General features: G+C 47.0%; 1 protein-coding gene across 1 annotated transcript in view; it reads left to right on the top strand.

Annotated features, from left to right (window-relative positions):
- Positions 1–508: 508 nt before the first annotated feature.
- The window catches only part of LOC141089190 (uncharacterized), a 127,446-nt gene continuing 101,426 nt past the window's right edge, over positions 509–26,528 (top strand). The window contains exons 1-2 of the mRNA XM_073575525.1: positions 509–778; positions 868–1,289. Of these exons, the coding sequence (XP_073431626.1) occupies positions 522–778; positions 868–1,289 (679 nt within the window). The 5' untranslated portion in view covers positions 509–521. The remainder of the gene's footprint in view (positions 779–867; positions 1,290–26,528) is intronic.

Below are 26,528 nucleotides of genomic sequence, written 5' to 3'. Positions count from 1 at the left end.
CAGGAAGCCTAGACATGCAAATGAGCTCAAAAAGCACTCCAAACATCCAGGAAGTACACCTCCACGGAGTACAGCAGCATCATGGCGTCCACTTACATTAATGTGGAAATGTTAATAGTCCTGGTGCAGGAGCGTCCCGAAATCTGGGACCAACGTGATGCCCATTATTCCATCCGGGCAAGAAAGGAGGCGTCATGGAGGCGCATCTGTCACCAGATGTACCATGACTATGGTTATCGACCACGTGAGGAGCAGCATAAAATTCGTAAGTACAAGCCAAAACATGGGTAACCTTAGCGCACAACAAAAAAGGAATATAGAATCAGCACCCCCCTTCCTGTGCATGTACTTTTTTCCTCATGAGGCCGTTAGATTTGGATGTGACACGTGGATTCACACAGCCATAATTTGGGTTTAGGCCACAAGCTCCTCATCCTCCTAGACAAACCAATTCTTAAGTGTAGCTATTTCATACATCAACTAAAGAGACCCTGTGTATCTGCCCAATTAGATATGCCACCATGGGTAGAAAGCACACCCCAGAAGGCCCCATGCCTAGACTACTGGTAGCAAATGTGACCTATCAAATATGTGAATTTGACAATATTTCCTGTCACATTGCAGTGGAAGATGTGATGAGACGCTGGCGAAGCATCCGGGACCAATACCGCCGGGAACGCCAGCAGCGGTCCAGGAGTGGGGATGCTGGCTACGTTAAAAGAAAATATATCTATTACGACCGCCTCTCCTTCCTCGCCCCAATTCTGGATCTGAGACCGTAAGTAGATACCTCACACCACATTACACAGATACTTTACAGGGCCAAAAATATTGATGTATTTTTGCCTCTGTTCTATTTCATAACAGAACTCAATCCAACCTTACGGATCAAGGAACGGGCTCAGAGACAGAGCCCATAATTGATCCTGTAGGGGATGAGGTGGCTGGCCCATCTTCTCCCCCTACAAGAAGCATGGGTGAAGATGAGTCATCACAGGAGAACCCATTGGCTGCCCAACAAACCACACCACCAGGACCGTCTGCTGCTGCCCCATCACCCATCCTGGAAGAGCCGGGCAACTTGAGCAGCAGCCCAACTGGCCAGATCAGGGGATCCCCACAGGCTGCTGTTACATCCCGGCGAGGCCGAAGAAGGCGCCAGGTCGCTGTTCAAGAGAGCAGGACCAATGTGGACACAGGGGTGCTAAATTATTTATCTAGAATCACTACAGATGATGGGGAGGAGGCCTACTCACGTAGCCTGACCCTTTATCTCCGTGCCCTTTCCCGTGAGGTCAGGCTCCATATTAGGGGATGTTTTCAGATCCTGCTTGATGCAAGCACCCCCCACCCACACCCCATATGAGCTTTTAGAATATCTGGAGAGGTGGCAGCTTTCCCCAAGAAATCTAATGCGCATGAGACCACCCACACAGATGCTTGCTCAAGCAGGGTCTGAACATCCTCTAATACGTGGGCCTACACCTCACCCCCTTCCTCCCCCTACCCAACCTTCCCAACAGCAGCAACAGATTTCTGGCTCTAGCCAACCCCACCAATATGGCCACTTATTCCCACCCAGTGTTGGAGGCTGGTCCCAACCTGGTTGGGGATGACATGGCTATATTGGTGGGTATTAGCACGGGCCTACCCACCCCAACAAGATGCCCCTCAGCAGTATTACTATGGCCACTACCCCCAACAATCACAGGAGGAAGGTCAGTACCAACAGCATGGGCAACAGTATGCACCCACACAGGGCGATGTTGCTCAAAGTAGTCAGCATCAACCACAGGCTGCTCCTCCGCCTTCTCCTTCCCCAACATTCCACAATTTATTAGTGGCTAAAAACATGGAATTAGTAAACCCATACTGTACATGAGTGTTCTTAATCGGTCTGATGGGAGGAGATGTCCAGTGTGTTTGAACTGGTGGTTAAAATCCCAAGGCAAAGTAAAAAAGAGGTTTTCTCCATCAGCAAAATGAGCTAAAACAGATAATACTAACATTTCTTATGTCAGTTTTCAAATCATATGATTAAGACACCATGACAGGCAAGGCTACCTTATGCGTTTCTGAGACATATTACATGTCTGTAAAAAATACAATATTTCACGGGGCTATACTGGCAAAGTCAAAGGATCAAAATAGAGTACTCACTTGATAATGCATAGAAAAGGCGTGCTGTCCATATTCACTTAGTCCAATTTAGGCCAGCTAACTATATTCCAAAATCAAGGCAAACAGCCTCAAGATCATCACGCTCTCTCTATGTATTATCAAGTCAGTCTTCTAATTTGATTCTTTGACTTTCCCAGTATAGTGCGGTGAAATATTGTGTTTATTACAGACATGTAATATGTGTCAGAAATGCGTAAAGTAGCCTTGCCTGTCATGGTGGCTTATTAATATGATTTGAAAACCTTCAGAATAAATGTTAGTATTATCTTGGGTAGCTCATTTTGATGATGGATAACTCCTCTTTTTTACTTTGGATTACAAATGTGTAAAGTTGCAATGTTGTTATTGCACTATGCATGTTGTAGGATATGTTTGTAGTTTTGTTTGAACAACAATGTTGAAATATGCCAAAAGGCCAATTTGGGCCATTGCCCAAGTTTTTCATAGGGCAAGAATATGTTTGCCTTACAAACTAAAAATAAAAAAAAAAAAAGCCAAAAGTAAAAATTTGGCAACTACACTTTAAGTCTCTGTCTTAATTGTCCAAACCCATATCAAAATACGCTTACCAAATCAAATCAACAGTCATAGATTCAGAAGGGGTAGAAATATATAGATTTTGACACACATCAAACCAACATTGCTAACATAGATCCAGCATGCTCTTGCCAAGAAGGTTCCCCCTGAGGTGCCATAAAGTAATTAGTGAAAAGATCACGCACTTTGAGGCCAGAGATTGGTCTACGTTGATGGTTGATAGGTGGTCTCACCCTACGCACATTGTCCGGCCTACGCACAACACCAGCAGAGGAGGAACAATCATGTATCCTGGTGAAGTTATGAAGAACCACACAGGCTTTCACTACTTCATTAACATTTTGTTCACTCATCTGAATGGCAGACTGGAGTACCCGCCATTTGGCACAAAGAATGCCAAAGGAACACTCCACCAGTCGCCGAGCACGTGATAGGCGCAAGTTAAATATCCTGCGCCTGTGGTGAAGGTTGCGCCGGGGATATGGCCTCATGACATTGCGTTTTAACTGAAAGGCCTCATCTGCCACAAGAACATAAGGGACACATTCTTGAGTGGAGCCTGGTAGCTGGCGTGGTGGTAGTATACCCAACTGGTTGGTGCGTAGCTGCCGAGCCATAATGGAAGTATTGAAGACTCTAGAGTCTCCCGTCCTTCCATAGGCCCCAATGTCAACAATTATAAACTTGTATTGAGGGTCGGCCAGAGCCAACAATACAACAGAAAAGTATTGTTTATAATTGAAGAATTGGGAGTCAGAGTTCGGCGGCTTACGCACCCGGATATGTTTGCCATCAAGGGCCCCAATACAATTTGGAAACTGGCATTCTTCCTCAAAGTCCCTTGTTATCCTCAACCAGTCTTCCATCCTGGCCTCGGGCATGACGACTTGATATAGTCTTGTCCATATTTCAATACATGTTGACCTGACTATGCCAGATATGGTTGATCTTCCAATCAGAAACTCATGGTGGAGGGCAGCATAAGACAGGCCAGTGGCCAGGAAGCTGAAGAACAACAGAAAAAGATGATTGTCGAATGCACATATTTACAAAACAAACAGGTCCATACATACCAAACTTGGTAAGATTTCAGAGCAAATAACACACACATCTTGCTTTGCACAATGAGTAAGTGATATTCAGTACATATTCCACACAACATTCGGGTCTGTAAGTTGAAACATATGTGGACTAAGATGAGGGCCTAAAACTTACTCCAAGAAGGCAAAAATTCAAACTTTGCCCAACACATCATGAACATAGAGAATATGGTTGTGTAGTACATACCGTATTGTGAGTAGAAGTCGCTCCTCTGCAGATATAGCTTTGCGCATCCTTGTATCCTGAAAGGTTATCCCAGGGCGCACTGTCTCCAAGAGTCTATCAAATGTTGCAAGGCTCATGCGACAGTATTGGTAGAATTTGACAGGATGCTCCCACAGAGAAGAATAGAGGCGGTGAAAATTAACTCTTGAGAGTCGTTGCCTCAAAAGTGGATGTACCCACATGCGTCTCCTCCTCCGCGGATCCACTATCACTGGGTATGGTTGGCCAAAGTGCCATTACAAAAGCCAGTTGAAGAGAACCTGCTCAGTTGTGTTGAAAGTCAGACTGTCTGCCATGTTGCACATACCACAGCAACACACCTAGTGAAGGCAAGGTGATAAATGGACAGAATGGAGGCTGCCACCTGTTCCTGAGCCAATAAATACAGTGCAGGCTAATGATTTAAATAGTTAGTAGGCCTCAAAACCGTTAAATGTCCATTTTGCTAGGCTGCGAGAAAATCTCGCCATACGGATTGCATACGGATGCCATATGGATTACATACGGATGCTCACATGCGCAAAATACGCGACCGCATCTTGCTTATGGATGACCTACGGAGCACTATTTAGGGGTCATTCATCCGTATTACACCTGTAAACTACGGACCGTATTTTGCGCAGGATAGTGTGACCCCGGCCTTACTCCTAAACAGTTACAATGATCTTAACTCACACAACACTTGTAGTCTTTCTTTAAATAAACCAAATTCCCTTAAGCCTCCCTCACACATCCTGATGATTCCTGTACTGGAAAAAGCTGTACTGGTGAAATCCGTGCTCCATGTCCGTGTGCAATGTGCCATCCGTGTGTCCATGTGCTATCAGTATGACACTTATGGAAATAAATGCAGCATAGAAATTAATGAGTGTTATGTATTAAAGATGTTCACGTATAGAGATAGATAGAGATGAGGAACATGATATATGAAAGGTAGATAGATAGATAGGAATATGTCAGTATGATTTCTAATTAGAGATGGGTGAACCCGAACAGTAAAGTTACTGTTCGGGCACGGACACCGAACACAAACTTCTCCAGGAAGTCCATGTAACTGTTTGGGCTCGGCTGCCTGAACACCGGGTGTTTGTCATGCTGTCATGTGCATAGCAGCGTGGCAAACACTGCTTCTGATCGGCGGTGAAATCATCCCCGTTGGTCAGAGGGCCGCGGTTCCCACACTGTCAAAAGACAGCATGAACGCTCAGCTGTGATCGGAGGTATAAAGTCACTGATCCCATCATCCGACACCTGCCCGCCTCTAATAACAGGGCAGGAGCGGTGGATGGGAGTATTCATTAGCCGCTCCTGCGCTGTAAATAAATAATTAAAAAAAAACCCGGAGTTGCTTCCCCTGTTTTTTTTTATAACCAGCCAAGCAAAACTCACCGCTGGGGGCTGCAGCCCTCAGCTGTCAGCTTCAGCAAGGCTAGTTATCAAGAATAGAGGGGTCCCCATGCCGTATTTTTTAATTACTGTAATTAAATAAATAATTTTAAAAAAGGCATGGGGTCTCCCCGTTTTTGAGTACAAGAAGAATTATTTCAGCTCACCTCAACTGTTTCTTCATAAAACATTATTCAGTCCGAGCACGGATCCGTCTCTGTAAACGTCAAGAATGTCCCAAAAAAAAGTAGAAATCCAGCTCAAGGAATAAAAATAGTAAGGTCTTTATTTCCAAATTCAGTAAAACCAATTATACAAGAAGGGCTGCTATGTTCAGGAGGGTATACCCACTGAAGGGAATTACCTTGGACTGATCTGCAGAGCACCTGGATGCGTTTTGAACACGAGGTTCTTAAACTCAGCCTGAGTAATGGCTATTGCTGGCACACTGGCCTGGTTCCCCTGCTCTCTCCATGTGGAGACTCCAACATACTCACTGCCCCGACTGCAGCAGCATCCTCACACTCTTACTCCTTCTGTGCACGCCATACTGTCTTTCGGTGGCACATCTAGTGTGCATGCTTTCTCCCCTGCTCTTAAAGGGGAAGTGCACACCTGCAAAGATGCCCCCAGTCAATGTAGGGGAGTCATCTTGCATATTAGCCACCCTTCACAATAGGAAGGTGTCTGAGCAACCCCTATAGTTAGTTTGTTAGTGGTGTTGGTGTGTGTAACTGCATGTTGCAAGGTCCTCCATCCTTAGTCTGTTTTAGTTTTTCCCTGATCCTGTGTGAGAGAGGGTATCCTGTGACCATGGATCTAGAGGCCTTCCTGGTGGCAATAAAGTGAATCATCCATGCGTCCTACAGCTGTCGAGTGCTGATCACTGACGCACATCAGTGATCAGTAGAGTATAGCGAAACGGGTCGAAAAAATTGAAAAGTCGCCGACTTTCGCCAAAGTCGGGTTTCATGAAACGAAACCCGACGTTAGCGTGAGGTCGGCCATGAGGTCAGCGACTTTAGCGCCAAAGTCGCGTTTCAATAGATGCTTCAGCACCCTTTTTGCAGCCAATCAGAAAGAACGGACACTGTGGGCAATGTGATGACATAGGCAGCGGTCACCACCATCTTGGAGAAGGGCATGCAAGTGATTGGCTTGCTCTGTGGGGCGTCACAGGGGGTATAAAAGGGCGGGGACGCCGACCGCCATGTTACTCATGCTGATCTCAGAATAGTGAGAGCTGCTGCTGCTGCTGATTCTGTAGGGAGAGTGTTAGGCAGGGAAGAAGATACCAAAAACTGATTCTGCTGCTAGCGATTTTGCCTGTACAACACATACGTCACTGTGCAGTGCAAGGGGAAGCTATATTTTGGTGCATCAGCTCTGTTGGTTATTAGGCTGCCTTTTAAGGCTACCTGGTAGCTGCATTGCTGTGTGCCCACTGCTGAGCAAACTGCTTTTTTCAAAGCAATCCAGATTTTATTGTTTTGTCCTTGTGAGTTACAGAGCGTTCATTTTTCACATACCGTACAGCGGTGTACGCTCCTCACACAGTACCGTGTAACGGCTGTTATCACGGCCACAGTGAAGCTATCTGTGTGTGACTCTGAAAGGATAAGTCGAGGAGTTGTTCCATTCTTACAGACCTCCACCTTATAGTTTTGTCTGGTTTTCAAACAGTTTAGTATATTTGCTGTTTGATTACATTCGAAACTATAGAGAGACAGCGTGTGTCAGTCCGTATACTAAAACACGGAGCTTGACAATTTTACATACACTGGACAGCGGTGTACGTTCACGCTACTCTCTCAGTACCGTGTAACGGCTGTTATCACGGCCACAGTGAAGCTATCTATGTCTGACTCTGTAAGGATAAGTCGAGGAGTTGTTCCGTTCTTACAGACCTCCACCTTATAGTTTTGTCAGGTTTTCGAACAGTTTAGTATATTTGCTGTTTGATTACATTCAAAACTATAGAGAGAAAGCATGTGTCAGTCCGTATACTAAAACACGGAGCTTGACAATTTTACATACACTGGACAGCGGTGTACGTGCACGCTCCTCTCTCAGTACTGTGTAACGGCTGTTATCACGGCCACAGTGAAGCTATCTGTGTGTGACTCTGTAAGGATAAGTCGAGGAGTTGTTACGTTCTTACAGACCTACACTCTAGGGAGATTCCAGTTCTGCCCAATTCTATATATACCTTGTAGTTTGTCATACACTAGGCAATTTCTGCCGGTCACATTGCGATGTTAAATAAACAGGCCCTGACTGAATCCCACAGTGTCCTGAACTGTAGAGACATTCCAGTTCTACACAGTCCTCTATACACCCTTCTAACAGCATAGAGAATCTGCCTGTCATATTGAGGTGTTAAATAAACAGGGCCTGACTGAATCCCACAGTGTCCTGAAGTGTAGAGACATTCCAATTCTCCACAATCCTCTATACACCTTTCTAACAGCATAGAGAATCTGCCTGTCATATTGCGGTGTTAAATAAACAGGGCCTGACTGAATCCCACAGTGTCCTGAAGTGTAGAGACATTCCAATTCTACACAGTCTTCTATACACCCTTCTAACAGCATAGAGAATCTGCCTGTCGTATTGCGGTGTTAAATAAATAGGGCCTGACTGAATGCCACAGTGTCCTGAAGTGTAGAGACATTCCAATTCTCCACAGTCCTCTATACACCCTTCTAACAGCATAGAGAAACTGCCTGTCATATTGCGGTGTTAAATAAACAGGACCTGACTAAATCCCACAGTGTCCTGAAGTGTAGAGACATTCCAATTCTACACAGTCCTCTATACACCCTTCTAACAGCATAGGGAATCTGCCTGTCATATTGCGGTGTTAAATAAACAGGGCCTGACTGAATCCCACAGTGTCCTGAAGTGTAGAGACATTCCAATTCTCCACAGTCCTCTATACACCCTTCTAACAGCATAGAGAATCTGCCTGTCATCTTGCGGTGTTAAATAAACAGGCCCTAACAGAATCCCACTGTGTCCTGAGGTGTAGAGACATTCCAATTCTCCACAGTCCTCTATACACTCTTCTAACAGCATAGAGAATCTGCCTGTCATATTGCGGTTTTAAATAAACAGGGCCTGACTGAATCCCACTGTGTCCTGAAGTGTAGAGACATTCCAATTCTCCACAGTCCTCTATACACCCTTCTAACAGCATAGGGAATCTGCCTGTCATATTGCCGTGTTAAATAAACAGGGCCTGACTGAATCCCACTGTGTCCTGAAGTGTAGAGACATTCCAATTCTCCACAATCCTCTATACACCTTTCTAACAGCATAGAGAATCTGCCTGTCATATTGCGGTGTTAAATAAACGGGCCTGACTGAATCCCACAGTGTCCTGAAGTGTAGAGACATTCCAATTCTACACAGTCCTCTATACACCCTTCTAACAGCATAGAGAATCTGCCTGTCGTATTGCGGTGTTAAATAAATAGGGCCTGACTAAATGCCACAGTGTCCTGAAGTGTAGAGACATTCCAATTCTCCACAGTCCACTATACACCCTTCTAACAGCATAGAGAAACTGCCTCTCATATTGCGGTGTTAAATAAACAGGGCCTGACTGAATCCCACAGTGTCCTGAAGTGTAGAGACATTCCAATTCTCCACAGTCCTCTATACACCCTTCTAACAGCATAGAGAATCTGCCTGTCATATTGCGGTGTTAAATAAACAGGGCCTGACTGAATCCCACTGTGTCCTGAAGTGTAGAGACATTCCAATTCTCCACAGTCCTCTATATACTCTTCTAACAGCATAGAGAATCTGCCTGTCATATTGCGGTGTTAAATAAACAGGGCCTGACTGAATCCCACAGTGTCCTGAAGTGTAGAGACATTCCAATTCTCCACAGTCCTCTATACACCCTTCTAACAGCATAGAGAATCTGCCTGTCATATTGCGGTGTTAAATAAACAGGGCCTGACTGAATCCCACTGTGTCCTGAAGTGTAGAGACATTCCAATTCTTCCCAGTACTATATACACCTTGTACCTTGTTTTACAGTACCAGAGAGTTGGTGTAAATTTGGATAAATTTTTCCAAAAAATGAAGAAGTGTGGTGGAAGAGTCCGTGGAAGTGGGCGGGGGTTGGCAGCTGGTAATGATGGTGTTGGTGGTGGATCTGCTGGTAGTGGCAAAAGCAAAATAGCACCTAATACTGGAGGTGTTGAGGCTGCATCATTGTCTGGCTCCACAAGGCCTCGAAGGCTCCCTTTTCTGGGAGTAGATAAACCGCTTTGAAAGCCGGAGCTTCAAGAACAAGTTTTGGCTTACATTGCTGACTCAGCCTCCAGCTCTATCACCTCCTCTTCTGAAGTTTTAAAAAATAAAAGCACTGAGTCGTCTTTGGAGGCTCATGGTCATGAACCACACCTTTCCTTGTGTCCTTCACCCCAACCAAAATTGAAGGATGCGGTAGGCCACACTACAGATTACTCCATGGAGCTGTTTTCACATACCATGCCTGGGTTATCAAGTCAAATCGTGAATTACCCAGGCAAAGATGAATCTGACATGGAGTGCACTGATGCACAGCCACTGATAGATGATTCTGCTGGTACATTCACTCAGAGCACTACATTGTCCTCGTTGTGTACTGAGCCAGAATCTGATCCAGATGAAACTCAGGTGCCCCTTCCCGCATACTATACCACCAAACACGGTGACACAGAGGAAGGTGCACATAACATTAAAGAGGAGGTGATGGATGACCCAGTTGTTGACCCAGATTGGCATCCATTGAGGGTAGAGTGTTCCGCTGCTAATAGCTCAGAAGAGGAGGAGGAGCATTCGCAGCAGGCATCGACATCGCAACAGTTGTTATCTGGCAGGCCAGGAGCAGTCCAAAAACGGGTTATAAAAACCCAAAAAATTGCAGGACAGCTTGGCCAGACGGTCAAAAAAGCAAAGCGTGCAAGGCCTCAAACTGTCTTCCCTAGTAGGAAGAGTGCAGTGTGGCACTTTTTTGAACAAAATCCTATTGATCAGGCAAAGGTAATCTGTAAGAAGTGTGCAAAGACCTTTAGCCGAGGGAAAAATCTGAGAAATTTGAATACCAGTTGCATGCTAAGACATTTAACCACCATGCACTTGCAAGCATGGAGGGACTACCAAAACTCACGTACCACATGTGCTACTGCTCCCAAAGAAGGTAGCAGTAACGCAACATTGTTTCCCCCACTGTAAGTCCACTGGTTAGCACACTACCTGCAGCAAATGTTGAGTTGTCGTCGCAAGGGCAAATCATTCAGGGAATCACACTGTTATTGCAACGAAAGACTGAATCTAGGCCATCAGAAAGAACACCAACTCCATCACCATCATCAACCCTCTCTCAGTCCGCCATGTCCACCGCTACTTCCACCATATCCAGCTCTCAAGTCCAGCTCACCCTACCAGAGACTATGAGTAGGACAAAAAGTACTCATCCTCTCATCCGCGTACACTGGGTTTGAACACCCACATTGCCAAACTAATCTCGTTAGAGATGATGCCCTATCGGTTGGTTGAAAGCACAGCTTTCTGCAAACTAATGGCCTACACAGTACCACGCTATGAACTACCCAGTCGCCACTTATTTTCTCGCAAAGCCATCCCAGCCCTCCACCTTCATGTGAAAGACCGCATTGTCCATGCACTCAAGCTGTCAGTGAGTGGAAAGGTGCACCTCACAACTGATGCATGGTCCAGTAGGCATGGCCAGGGCCGTTACGTGTCCATCACTGCGCACTGGGTTAATGTGGTGGATGCAGGGTCCACAGGGGACATCAGTGGTGGCACAGTGCTGCCTAGCCCACGGTATAGGAAATAGTTGGCTGTAGGCGTTCGACCCTCCTCCTCCTCCTCCAGAAGCGAAAGCTGGTCCACAGAGCGCAGTCACACGAGCACTGCATCCGCAGTTGACAGTGTTGCAAACGAGGTGTCCCCCTATCGATCAGCTTGTGGAAAGCGTCATCAGGCTGTGTTGCAGATGATGTGTTTGGGCGACAGACACACCGCAGAGGTACTGACCGACTACTTTCAGCGACAAACTGGCTGGACAGTCTACATCTTGAAGCAGGCAAGGTAGTTAGTAATAACGGCCAGAATCTTGTGGCAGCCATAGCCTTTTCAAAACTCAGACACATACCTTGCTTGGCTCACACCTTGAACCTGGTGGTGCAGTGCTTCCTCACTAATTATCTGGATTAAGCAGGCCTGCTCCTTAAGGTTCGAAGACTGTGCTCACACATCCGCCGTTCGCTGGTACACTCCAGTCGTATGCAGAAGCTGCAGCGATTGCTCCACCTTCCCAAGCACCGCCTAGTTATCGACGTTGCACCAAGGTGGAACTCCACCCTGCACATGGTTGAGCGGCTGTGCGAACAGAGGCAGACTGTAATGCATTTGTGGGAGGATACACGGGCAGGCACTTTGAGGGCAGACATGGAGTTGACAGGTGTGCAGTGGTCGAAGCTGAAAGACCTCTGTAAAGTCCTTCAGTGTTTTGAGGAATGCACACGGCTGGTAAGCACAGACGACACCATCATAAGCATGAGCATCCCACTTATGCGTCTGCTCATGCAAACTTTGATGCACATTAAGGAGCAGGCGTCTGCAGCCGAGATTGATGAGGAGGAAGAGGTGAAGGGAAGCCTTGATGACAGTCAGCCATTGTCTGGTCAGGGAACTGTCATGGACGAGGTGGAGGAAGAAGAGGAAGAGGAGGAGGATGATGATGGAGATGATTATTTAGGGAAGGAGGATGCTTCTCGTGGGGCAAGAGAAAATGTTGGCTTTGCAAGGCCTGGTACAGGGTTTGTGCGTGACTGGAGGGATGTGGATTTGCCAGAAAGTGCTCCTCCACCCAGCACTCGCAGTGCATCATTGACACCGGGAACATTGGCCCACATGTCAGATTATGCTTGCAGATCCTAAAAAGGGACCCCCGCATTGCCAAAATGATGAACGATGATAACTACTGGTTGGCCAGCATCATAGATCCACGATATAAAGACAAATTCCAAAACATCATGCCACAGGAGAACCTTGATCTAATATTGGCTAACAAACAAGCTAATCTGGTAAACCGGTTGGTTGAGGCATTCCCAGCACACAGCAGCGGTGATGGTTCTCACATGAGCCGTAGTGGCCGGGGGCAACTTGGAAGCGGTGTTGGTGGTGGACACATCAGAAGTGGTGTTGGAGACAGGGGTTTCATGACCATGTTGTGGACTGATTTTTCAAGTCCCGCTCACACGACTGGTTATACTGCATCGATTGAAAGTGACAGGAGACAGCACTTGTCAAGGATGGTTACAAACTAGTTTTCCTCCCATATCGATGTTCTCCCTCACAGGTCACTCCCATTTGACTATTGGGCAGCTAAACTGGACACCTGGCCTGAATTGGCACAATATGCCTTACAGGAGCTCGCATGCCCAGCTGCAAGTGTGCTATCGGAAAGAGACTTCAGTGCTGCTGGATCAAACCTGACAGAAAAAAGGACCCGTCTGTCGACCCAAAATGTGCATGATCTAACCTTCATTAAAATGAACCATGCATGGGTTTCCAAGGATTTTGTCCCACCTTACCCTGATGACACATAGGTTGCCAGAAAAATTGTTTTCTTTAGTCCGCCTGTTCCTGGGACTTGACCAATTTCGCCTTTAGCAGCAGGTGAATGTCCCACATCAACATATGACATTTTTTAAACCTCCCTAACTGGGCAGCCTCCTCTCCCCAATGGCCAGTGTCACCACCGAGCGCACGCTACCGTGTGAGTGCCATTGCCCTGGACAGGTGGGTGGGCCGACTCGTGGGCACGGGCACTGGCACAGGGTCCTTCATAGTGCAATCAAGTGTCTCTAACGGTGGTGGTGCACACCCGCCGTCAAACACACCGCCGTACTATGAGGGGCCCAGTGCCAGTACCAATGCCCACGAGTGGGCCCCCTTTGCTTGGGCAGGGCCCCAGCATTTGCAATGTTTACCTCTCCCTGCTCCTCCGCTGTGTAGTCTGGGCTGTCAAATCCATCACTGGGACTGGCACTTCAAATTTGGTGAACTGATAGAAGATGATGGTTAAGACGTAGCTATGCCCTGTCTCGCTGGCCGGGATCTAGCTTCAGATGATCAATGGCTTCCATTTCTTATGGACGTCGACTCACAATGAGATGCAGTGGTGGTTTCTCATCAGCTTTAACAGTTTTCCTACCCACAGACGTGTGACATTCCAGCGCACATTTTTAAATGTGCCCTCCCTCTCATGTCAATCCAATTGAATCGCCTATGGTCTGTGGCTTCTGTGTTTTGCACTCCAAAGTTACGTGACAGATCATGATAGGCAGTGAGCACCATGTTTACATCTCTCCCTGTGATCAAAATTGGATGGATATGAGTAACGGCGATGGGATCAACGGTTCTGCGATACAGCAACACTTTCTTCACAAGGAAAGGTTTTTGCTGTGTCCACACACTAATTAATTGAGGGTCAGCATCGCCTCTGAGAATTGTGACGGAAGTTGTTCCCGTGAATAGTAATTCATAGATTTCTGCAATCACTAGACTTTAGGTAAATAATTGTATGCATCTAATTTCCTATTGCAGAGAGTCTGGGCTGTCTTACTGAGACAGAAATAAAAATGAAGATTTAAAAATACCACCAAAAGTGTATCATGGTGTACGCTTGAAATACGTTTCCTTTTTTTTAGTTTTTAGATTGTTGTGTAATCCATGCAGAGAACACGGAGATTTTAAATGTTTCAACTATGCTCTATATACCTGCTATCCAGTGATAATGTACCCTATCTCAACTTAGTACAATCTGGTCTAATCCATACTGGGCCTGAGACCGTCTGAGCCTGCCTCCTGATCGATACACATAGGTTTTTAATGTGTAAACTATGCAACATATATACGTGTTATCTGGTGAAACTGTACCCTTTATCAACTTTCTCGAATCTTGTAAAATCCATACTGGGCCTGAGAACGGCTGCAGAGCTGTTAAGCAAGCTACAGCACCTGTGGTTTGGACACATAATGTTTTGCATTTTTTCTGGAATGGCGGTTAGGCCGAAATCAGGAATTGCTGTTGACCTGCACTTACTGGGAAACCATCGTTCACGGCGAATAATTGGAATCCCAGATCCCCATCACTAACGGTGTTCAGCGGGTTATCTGCACCTGTAAGCGACAAAAGATGGTCTTTTCAGTGTAGCGCGCATGTAGCCCCGGGCATGGAAGTTCATGATAGCCCTGTTATTGCTCGATCGCGCGTGCCAGAGCCTCGCGTATCCCTCTAGTAAGCTTTACGCGTACCGCAGGGGCATGCCGGAGTCTCGGTCGTTAACGGAATAAAGCTGACAAATCGCTAGCACAACTACAAACGGACATACCACACCACATACACACAATCGACAAAGCTTTCAATGTGTGCATCTTTCTTTGAGGTGGCATGGTTGTGGTTTCCCAGGTGGAGTCCAATTAAGCCGCAGGCTCCACTCCTGGTGGTGCCCTTTTGGACATTCCTTTAAGGTTCAGCTTTGCAATCATACTGCCCCCTGAAAGCAAACACTTTGGCTTCATGGACGCTGTTTGGAGGTTCATGGGAATAATGCCGCCTGATCGCCAGTTGCCATAATTTATTGGTGGGAAGTACGACAGTATATAATAGTGTTCGTTTTCAGATTTTGTTTTTTTGGGTTTGGTTTTTACATTTTTAGTCCAGACATTCTTGACTTCATAAGGGCATGACAAGCCCAGATCTGTGTCTCCTCCACCTCCTCCTTTTACTCCTCCACCTCTTTTGTAAATGTAGTTGCCCTTTTCCATATGTTATTTTTGTCTTTTGAGCATTTTTTCGGCTTTGGGATACCTTTTAAGGTGTTTTGCAATTGTTTTCTATGTGTTAGTATGTGTTTGTGTTTGCCTGCCATTGTTTTCAGTGTGGTTCGACAAACATTCGACGAATTTGCCTCCTGTGCGACGAACCAAAACACTAGCGGGGTGGATCAACACTACTCATGATATATAGACATACATTGTTAATGTTTAAACTATGCTATATATACCTGCTATCTGATGATACTGTACACTTTGTCTACTTTTCATATTCTTGTCTAATCCATACAGAGCCTGGGAGTGTCTCTGTGTGACTGATGGAATATATATGGAGATTGACAATTATCCTTTGACTGAATAGAGCTGTACGCTTCTGATACAGTACCATATATGTGATGTTATTTTGTGTCTATTTTGTGCTAAATTTGGAAGTTTGGTGGAAGAGGCCGCGGACTTGGGCGTCGGGGGGCCAGCTGGTGCTGATGGTGGTGGTGCATCTGCTGGTAGTGGCAAAAGCACAATAGCAACTAAGGCAGGAGGTGTTGAGCCTGCGTCATGGTCTGTCTACGGAACGCCTGGAAGGCTACCTTTTCTGGGAGTAGGTTAACCGCTTTTAAAGCCGGAGCATGAGGAACTGGTTTGGGCTTACATTGCCGAAACAGACTCCAGCAAATATGGCCTCCTCTTCTGAAGTTTCAAAAAATGCAAGCACTGAGTTGACAAGTGCTGGCTCCTGGTCAGGAAGAACCCCTTTCCTTGTGTCCTGCACCCCCACCCAAAGTGAATGATGTAGCAGGCCAAACTTCACATTAGTCCATGTACTGTAGCTCTTTCTATCATACCATGCATGGGTTATCAAGTCAAATCGTGAATTCCCCAGTCCAAAATGAATCTGACATGGAGTGTGGGTGGCCAGGCAGGGCAGTGGGGTTAATCGGTACCGGGACGGTGTCTCCCTGGGATGTGTCACAGTGGTAGTGACCCGTTCCGTGGCCCTGGGCATCCATGCAAAGGGGTGAATTACGATTAGAGGTGAATGATACGTGATGCCACCTGTGGTTTCTGAGATTGACCAGCGCTGCAGTGGCGCTTCTCTGGGACAGAAGTTGTGGTGCAGCTAAGATGTAGAAGCCCTGCACAGGTATGGCCGTTGTCGCAGGGCACATGAAAGAGTTGGTAGATGGCGTGCAGTGCAGGATGTAGCAGACCCATGCGATAGGCGCAGGAGAAAGAGGACAGGCACAGTCGTGCAGTTCCTTTACCTGTACTTGGTAAGTGCCGTCCAGGACCCAGAGTACAGATGGAGAAGGAGTTGCTCAGCCTGGAAGCCAATTTGGAATTCTCTCTCTGCAGATAGGTAGTGTGGCCTCCGTTCTAGCGCTTATCTGAGGTACTCGCAGTGCTGAGTTCAATGAAGTTCCCCCTGTTGACTCTCTCTTGGAACTTTCTCGCATGGCGGGCAGCCGTAGCCTTTTCCTTCTGGCTCCCACTTGTCACTGCTGGGGCCTCCGAGCCTTAGTTGGGTACAGAGCATTTACAGCTGCTACTTCCTCCGGTTTCTGCTGCAGGAACGTCCGTGTCCCTACAAACTCGGAGACCGGAATCCGGACCATGTGCTCAAGCTAGGAGTGAGCCCTAACTCTGCTCATCCTCCAGCTCCCCTTCTCACATCCACACACTTCCCCTTCCCTTCACAGACTGCCCTAACTTACCTCCTCCCGACCACAGACAGCAGCTCCTCAGCAGTCAGGTTCAAAGGTCTCCCTACTGGCCTGGAGTGGGAAATGTGTTGTGTGTTGGTTTAACTGCTAGAGAGATCCTTCGTTGCTCCAAAGCATGACATCACACTCCCTAGGAGGAAGGTAATGCCACTGTGGCGACCGTACTCCTGGGGGCGCCACAAGTGCACTGAGGCCCAGGCACTGCTAGATGATTCTGCTGGTACATTGACCCAGACCACTACATTCCCCTCGCACTCTACACAGCCTGAATGTGACCCAGTTGAAACTCAGGTTACCCTTCCCATATACTGTACCACCTTACACGGTGACAAAAAAGAAGGTGCAGCTGAAAGTGCAGGTTCGGCCCACCCGCCGTCAGACACACCGCCATACTATGAGGGGCCCTGTGCCAGTGCCGTCGCCAATGTGTGGGCCCCCCCTACTTGCTCTGGATCACAGCACTTGCAAAGTTGAAATACTTACCTCTCCCTGCTCCACCGCCATGACGTCTTCCGCGTTTCCTGACAGTGATATTCTGATCAGAGAGCGCAATGACATCACGCCCAGACTAGTACAGGGATTCCCTAGCGAGGAGACTTATTTGAGGAGACTTATTTAATTGTTTTCAATGTTGGGACAGCAATTTTTGGGGAGCACTATACTCTGGAGAATGATATATGGGGCCCACCTTACACTGGAGCATTCCAAAGGTGGACATCAGACACTGGAGCAGCATTTACAGGGCCCATTATACACTAGAGCATTAGAAATGGGGCCCATTATATATAGAGCATTATTTGGGCCCATTAAACAGTGGAGCTTCATCCATGGGGACCAACATATACTGTAGCATTATGTGGAGCTCATCATATACTGTTTCAAACATTATATGGGACCAATGATTCTGTATGGTGAAATATATGGGCCTCATTACTCTGTATAGCGCACTATGCGTTGGCCATAATATTGTATGGAGTAAGATACTGTCCATTTTTGGAGCTATTGGAGAATTTAAAATGGATATCAGTCATGAGATGTAAAAAGTGAAGTATTTTTCATTGTACTATGCCGCTATTTCTCTGCATCAGAGCATCATGAGTTGTGGTTAGTGTTGAGCATTCCGATACCGCAAGTATCGGGTATCGGCCGATACTTGCTGTATCGGAATTCCGATACCGACTTCCGATATTTTTTCAATATCGGAATTCGGCATCGGAATCGGAAGTTCAAAGTTGATTGACAGCCTGACGTCATCATGATGCGCGGTGTGTGCGCATCATGATGCGCCGTCATTTCGGGCCTTCCGGGGGTCTCTGCCGGCCTGCCGGGGGGCTGTGTGGACTGCCCGGGGTCTGTACCGGCCTGCCGGGGGGCTGTGCCGGCCTGCCGGTGGTCTGTGCACCCTGTGGGGGTCTGTACCGGCCTGCCGGGGGGCTGTGCCGGCCTGCCGGTGGTCTGTGCACCCTGTGGGGGTCTGTACCGGCCTGCCGGGGGGCTGTGCCGGCCTGCCGGGGGGCTGTGCTGATGTCCGGGGGTCTGTGCAAGCATCGTCCGATGGGACTACAAGTCCCATCTGGCGATGCCTGCTACCATGACAGTGATTGACACATTAGCCAATGATGGGACAGTAGTAGTCCCATCATCCGGCTAATGTGTTAAATGTTAAAAAAAAAAAAAAAAAAAAAAAGAAAAAAAAAAATACTACATACATACTACATGCATGCTACATACATACTACATACTACATACATACTACATACATACCACATACATACCACATACATACTACATACATACTACATACATAACACATATATACTACATGCATGCTACATACATACTACATGCTACATATATACTACATACATACTACATACATACATACATACTACATATATACTACATGCATGCTACATACATACTACATGCATGCTACATACATACTACATACATACTACATACATACTACATACATACTACATGCATGCTACATACATACTACATACATACATACTACATGCATGCTACATACATACAACATGCATGCTACATGCATGCTACATACATACTACATGCTACATACATACCACATACATACTACATACATACTACATGCTACATACATACTACATATTTACTACATGCATGCTACATACATACTACATGCTACATACATACCACATACATACTACATACATGCTACATGCTACATACATACTACATATATACTACATACATACTACATACATACTACATACATACTACATGCATGCTACATACATACTACATACATACTACATACATACTACATGCATGCTACATACATACTACATGCATGCTACATGCATGCTACATACATACTACATGCTACATACATACCACATACATACTACATACATACTACATACATACTACATGCTACATACATACTACATATATACTACATGCATGCTACATACATACTACATGCTACATACATACCACATACATACTACATACATGCTACATGCTACATACATACTACATATATACTACATGCATGCTACATACATACTACATATATACTACATGCATGCTACATACATACTGCATGCTACATGCATGCTACATACATACTACATACATACTACATGCTACATACATACCACATATATACTACATACATACAATACATTCATACAATACATACATAGACATACAGTACATATAACATAGAGTAACATACTTACCAATACTTGTCACATTGTTCCCCAAAGCCATTGTCTTTTCCGGAATAAATATTAACATAACAAACCACAAAAATACTCACCCACGATCCGAAGCAGTCCACGAGTGTGTCCCACGACGATCTTGGGTAGAGAACTGCAGCATCAGATGATGCTGCCGTTCTCTACGGGCTGCAGGAATCCAATGACGGAAGGTAGGTATCCTTCCGCACTGTATTCCTCTGCCACTTAAAAAAAAAAAAGTCCCTAGTCTCACTTTATGCCATTGCTGCGTGGAAAATTCCCACACAGCAATGGCATAAAGTGAGACTAGGAACTTTTTTTTTTTTTTAAGTGGCGGAGGAATACAGTGCGGAAGGATACCTACCTTCCGTCATTGGATTCCTGCAGCCCGTAGAGAACGGCAGCATCAGCTGATGCTGCAGTTCTCTACCCAAGATCGTCGTGGGACACACTCGTGGACTGCTTCGGATCGTGGGTGAGTATTTTTGTGGTTTGTTATGTTAATATTTATTCCGGAAAAGACAATGGCTTCGGGGAACAATGTGACAAGTATTGGTAAGTATGTTACTCTATGTTATATGTACTGTATGTCTATGTATGTATTGTATGAATGTATTGTATGTATGTAGTATATATGTGGTATGTATGTAGCATGTAGTATGTATGTAGTATGTATGTAGCATGCATGTAGCATGCAGTATGTATGTAGCATGCATGTAGTATATATGTAGTATGTATGTAGCATGCATGTAGTATATATGTAGTATGTATGTAGCATGTAGCATGTATGTAGTATGTATGTGGTATGTATGTAGCATGTAGTATGTATGTAGCATGCATGTAGTATATATGTAGTATGTATGTAGCATGTAGTATGTATGTAGTATGTATGTAGTATGTATGTAGCATGCATGTAGCATGCATGTAGTATGTATGTAGCATGCATGTAGCATGCATGTAGTATGTATGTAGCATGTATGTAGTATGTATGTAGTATGTATGTAGCATGCATGTAGCATGCATGTAGTATGTATGTAGTATGTATGTAGTATTTTTTTTTTTTTTTAACATTTAACACATTAGCCGGATGATGGGACTACTACTGTCCCATCATTGGCTAATGTGTCAATCACTGTCATGGTAGCAGGCATCGCCCGATGGGACTTGTAGTCCCATCGGACGATGCCTGCACAGACCCCCGAAGCCTGCACAGACCACCGGCAGGCCGGCACAGCCCCCCGGCAGGCCGGCACAGCCCCCCGGAGCCTGCACAGACCACCGGCAGGCCGGCACAGCCCCCCGGCAGGCCGGCACAGCCCCCCGGAGCCTGCACAGACCACCGGCAGGCCGGCACAGCCCCCCGGCAGGCCGGCACAGCCCACCGGAGCCTGCACAGACCACGGCAGGCCGGCACAGCCCCCCGGCAGGCCGGCACAGACCACCAGAGCCTGCACAGACCCCCTGGCAGGCCGGCACAGCCCCCCGAAAGGCCCGTACAGACCCCAGAGAGGCTGTACAAGGCAAAAACAGGGTTTTTCTTATTCCGATACCGGAAGTCCCATAGACTTGAATGGGACTTCCGGTATCGGAATCGGCGATACCGATACTTTTTTTAAAGATCGGCCGATCCATTCCGATCCGATACTTTGAAGTATCGGACGGTATCGCTCAACTCTAGTTGTGGTATGTGTTAAAGGGGCGCTCTTTGGCCCAGGGCACATGAAAACCTGAAGCCAGCCCTACCCCCCCACAAATTTAGCCAAATAACCCCCATTTTTCAGTGCGTAACTAGTATTATGAAGTAAATTAAGGTTGAAAAGCTTCAGTAATAAGATTTGACGTTTTTGGCATTCAAAAGGGCACTGTAGGTGTGTTTCCTGGCCTCCACTCCCTGTCAACTTTGCTTCCCCATTGACTTGCATTGGGTTTCGTGTTTCAGTCGGCCTTCGACTTTTCACAAAAATCGGCCGATTTCGTTCGACCCGACTTTTGCGAAAGTCGGGTTTCATTAAACCCGACTCGACCCAAAAAAAGGCAAAGTCGCTCAACTCTAGTGATCAGCCACTGGTTGTTGGGGTATTTTTTTGTGAAAAGAGAATAAAAATTAATTTAGATTAGGGACAGCAAAATATACTTGAGTAATCATCGTCTACTACAGTATTTTTTACTGAATTGAGTGTGTCAGCACAGAAAAGAAATCATCCGTGCGTCCATCCTACAGTCATCGAGCACACATCACTGATGCACATCAGTGATAAACCTCCAGTTGTTGCTTCTTTCTTTTATCTTTTTCTTTCTTTTTTAAACAAGAAAAAGATTACAACAAGCACTTGCACACACACCTAAATAAAATTTGGTACTCACACAAACACCACATATGTAACAAAAAAGTCCTGCTCGTCCCATATGCCTTCCTTGCCTCTGACACTGATAATGAGGCCGGGATCAGACTTGCAAGAAACTCGTATGAGTCTCGCATCTTAATACCCGGCACTGCCACCGGCACTTGGGACCGGAGTGCTCAACTGCATAGAAGAAATACATGCAGCCGCGCACTCCAGTTCCGAGTGCCGGCAGCAGTGTCGGGTATGAAGATGCTAGACTTGTCACAAGTCTGATCCCGGCCTGAAGGAGAGGATCACACCTTCCTTTATTTTTACTCCTCATCCTCTTCCTCAAGTGATGCTGAACTGCCATGCAGACGCCCCAGTATAGAAACTGAACCAGCGCTCATTGTTACTGACTTCTGTATAGATTTCACCCAAGGAAGAATATGAGTCACTGATTCCTGATTTTGTGGTGCAATCAGAAATCAAATTTGACACCACCAGTCTCAAAGAAATTGACTTTTGAGTCAGAACAAGGGTTAACAATTTAATTTAACAATGGGATACAGCACGCAGGGAAGCAAACAGTTAAATGAGGAAATAAACACTTAAATTGTAACAGATATGCAGGGTTAATTAACGAGGTAACGGCAGTTTTTCAAACACTTATCAGGTCAGATGTTCCTCAGGCTTTAGATGATGCTTCAGAGTCAGCAGCACCAACAATGGCCGGCCTGGTGCTTGTCCAATGAAGTCCTGCAGGCAACGGCAGTCCGTCTTCTTGCTGCAGTGTTTGGTCTCCGGTATCTTCCCCTGAGCCCCAATTCCATAATTTAATGCGGCTAACGCAAACAAGGTTGCAGTACTGTCAGGGTCCCGGTCAAGTGGCGTGGCAATGTCCGGCAACGAGAGCAGCGGCATACAGTTCTACACCTGCCATGCCCTCAGGCTTATGTGACCGTGCACATCATACAGATGGCAATGTACAATCCTTTTTTTGCTGCCACGATGTGCAGGCCAGACCAGTATGTCGTACCTTTAGTTCCATGAGGTATTGATCAAGGCACTAATCTTTAAAGATCAGAAATAGCAGGCTCCAGTACTTCCAGAACCAAAGGTGCTCATATTGTACCAGGCCAAAATTTCCGCACTGAGGTCCCTCAAAGCACAAAATAACTGAAGGTTGAAAAAGAGATGCTGAGTGCTGTATAGAAAAGGGATATGTGGCGCCCCTGAGGGTTCAGTCGCCACAGAGGTACTGCACCTCCTCCTGAGGTGTGGTACCCCACCATCCAGGTAAGGTGGAGATGTGGTGCCCCTGAGACTCAGTCGCCACAGAGTTACTGCACCTTCTCCTAAGGTGTAGTGCCCCACCATCCAGGTAAGGTGGGAACTCCTTGTCACACTCAAACACCTGCACCCACACACGGGATAATTCAGCAAAAGGACCACATTGCGGCTCCATGCTTAGAGGGTAGCAGAGCACCTTTCGTGGGTCTTTGCTTCATAACACGAGATGTGCTGGGAGGTGGGTGGAGTTCCGAATCATATAGAAGACTGGAAAGGTTTAGAATTACAGGTCAGTCAGATGGGGAGTCTGAGGAAGGAAGTCACTCAGACAGGAGTGAGGATCCCTGAAAGAAGGGATGGAGGAAGGAGTGCTGCAGCTGCCTCAGTGACCTGAGCCAGCTGGCACGGGAAAGAGAAGAGAAGGAGAAAGACGTAGAACTATAACCTAAGCATCCATAAGAGAGAAAGACAAGTACGGAACGAAGGAGTAAAGAGAACAGAGAGGAGGAGTGGGTTGGAATAGGAAACCTGCCTATAGGTTCTCAGCGCAAGGCCAGGGCCCGGTCCCCGAGGTTGTATGGACACTTATGGTTCTGCAGCAGACACCGGTGGAGTAGTTGGCTGTAAATGCACTACTCCCATCCAAGACTTGGGACACAACAGCAACACGGATAGAGAACCGGGATCCAGGAGCATCCCCGAGCAGGCTACAGCTGTCTGTCATACAAGTAGAGTTCTAGGAACATCTAGGAAGGAGGTATTCCAGGGTAACTAAGTACTGGAGTGCTTCACCATTAAAGGCGCATTGGCAGAGTCGTTCAGAAAGGCACATGTTGGCGGGGTGTTGGCAAGGACAGTCCTATCTTGCCTGGAGGTTGGCTGGGCCTCTGCCCCGGAGGACATGGTACTGAAGCAGGCACCTGTGTGCACTACGTTCCTTCTCGCATCTGCACCGCTACATCTTGGTATCAGCATCTACACTGCCCATGCCTCTCCGCTAATCCCACATTTACACTGCCCTGGGACTACAGCTCCACCTGTGGGGAGCTACACCATCTTTGCTGCACCACATCATCAGTCCCAGTGGATCTGCATGCAGCATTGGGTTAACATCTTACTTGCTAAACACCACAGGTGGCGTCACGAACTATCCATATAAACTATACCACATTAAAATCCACCATTGATTTGGGTGCCCAGGGCCACGGACCGGGTCACCGCCACCGCGACGCATTCCCCTGACACCGGCCCGGTACCGAGTACCCCACAGCTCTGGGACGGAGGGCGACCCAATTTTGGTGTCACGAACAGGATGACGAGACCCGATACCATCGGGTTCTGTGCGCCTGAAATTTATTGGACTTTACATTTTTGAAAATGTGCAGAAGACCTGATTTGATAGACTGTAAAATGGACATCAGAAATGGCCGCTGGCGCGGAGAAGAAGGGCGTGAAGAGATGGGAGGTCCTAGAAAAAGACCGCGAAGAGTATTGGGCCTTCCCTGCCTGAATTACTATGTGACAGCGACATGGCCCACCCCCCGAGGGGTTCGTATACTGGCTTGGTATGGAGGCGCGGGAAGAAGGCGCCGCCCCCGGAAGGAGGGGCAGAAGAAGCCAGTGGTGGGAAAGGAGCCGAGGCAAGAAGAAGGACGCCAGAACGCCATTTTGGAAGGAGAGGGAAGGAGGCCTGGAGAGCGTGCGGAGGTGGAAACGGATCTCCCTGGAGCCATGGCTGAAGGCTCCAACCCGATCTCTGAGATGTACCGCCAGTGGCTGGAGGACGAGGTTATCCAGCTGATGCACCGCCTGAGACTGAGGCAGGAAGCGCTATGGACACTGAACTGGCAGCACGCCCAGGAGGGGCCTACACCCGCGGTACCCGCTACACCGGTACTCGCCGTTGCTGCACCGGATTCTATCCTGGCAGACTCTGTGGAGCCTGCCGCCACCATCACCCCACCGGAGGAGTCACCGGAGACCCCGGGAGCTGAGGCCGTACTCTTGCTTGGACCTGACGCGGCTGCGCAGGTCCCACTGGAGGCCCCCTGCGGATCCGGAGCCACCATTAGTTCCACCGCCGTCCCCGGTGTCCCACCGGGCTGTGCCCAACACCCCTACGCCTGCACCAGAGCAGAGGCCGTACCACCGGGATGTACCAGACATATATACCGGCCCTCCTAATGGGTTAACCTCTGAATTCACATTGTCAGGGGTGGGCCTGCTGCAACTCGAGATGGGGCAGTTGGAAGAGGCGGCTGGGGGCCCAGATCAGACGGAGATGGGGCGGTGGAAGAGGTCTTTATTGAGAAGGGTACGGCTAGACCAGGCCCGCAGGGTCAGACATCTCTATGGCTTGGAGGAATCTAGGTCGATTTGGCATAGTAACATCGACATCCCTTTGCCGGAAAGCCTCCGCTTAGCCGCTTATCAGCGCCGACAAGCTATGACATCCCTTGGTGCTAGACCTCGCACTAGAATCGTGGAACCACCTATTGCTGATTAACAGTTGATGGGCATTGAGATGCATCATGGGTTCCCTTTGCCACAACTTCAAGGTCCTATAGTAAGAAACCAGAATCAAGATGAAGACATTACATCTGGTAGCAGTTCCAGTTCAGCTTCCAGAACCCCAGGAAGGGACCACAATTAGAAAATTTCCTCTACAAATCTCGTTACCCAGGACGGTTTGTTGCACCAGTTGTGCCTTTTTGTTTATCATGCTTCTATTTTTCTGGTAGCACTTTTGGTTGCCTAGTTTTTGATTGGCAGCGTTGTTTTCTGATTGGAACTGAGGAGATCATGGACGCTGTGTGATCCAAAACTTTCTTGTAAATAGTTTGCACCTCTTTAGGTGCTCTCTCTTGGTTTTACATAAGAGACACTTTGCGAAGATGATGTTTTACATAAAAGACACTTTGCGAAGATAATGTTTTGAATGGACACTTTTCGAAGATGATGTCTACCTCAAGGGACACTGCAAAAGTTTGTTATGCATTACAAAATTTTTGTATGTTTCTTTTCTGTTTACTTTGTTTACCTTGCAGCCCGCGGACGTGCTGTGGTTAACGGGGGGTATGTGGAGCCCCTGAGGCTCAGTCGCCACAGAGGTACTGCACCTTCTCCTAAGGTGTAGTGCCCCACCATCCAGGTAAGGTGGGAAC

The sequence above is a fragment of the Dendrobates tinctorius genome, unplaced genomic scaffold (genome assembly GCF_039654945.1).
Source record: "Dendrobates tinctorius isolate UK_male_01 unplaced genomic scaffold, ASM3965494v1 ptg000044l, whole genome shotgun sequence".
Classification (NCBI taxonomy): Eukaryota; Metazoa; Chordata; class Amphibia; order Anura; family Dendrobatidae; genus Dendrobates; species Dendrobates tinctorius.
The sequence above is the reverse complement of the archived record's forward strand: the minus strand, read 5'-3'. Positions and strand labels throughout refer to the sequence as shown.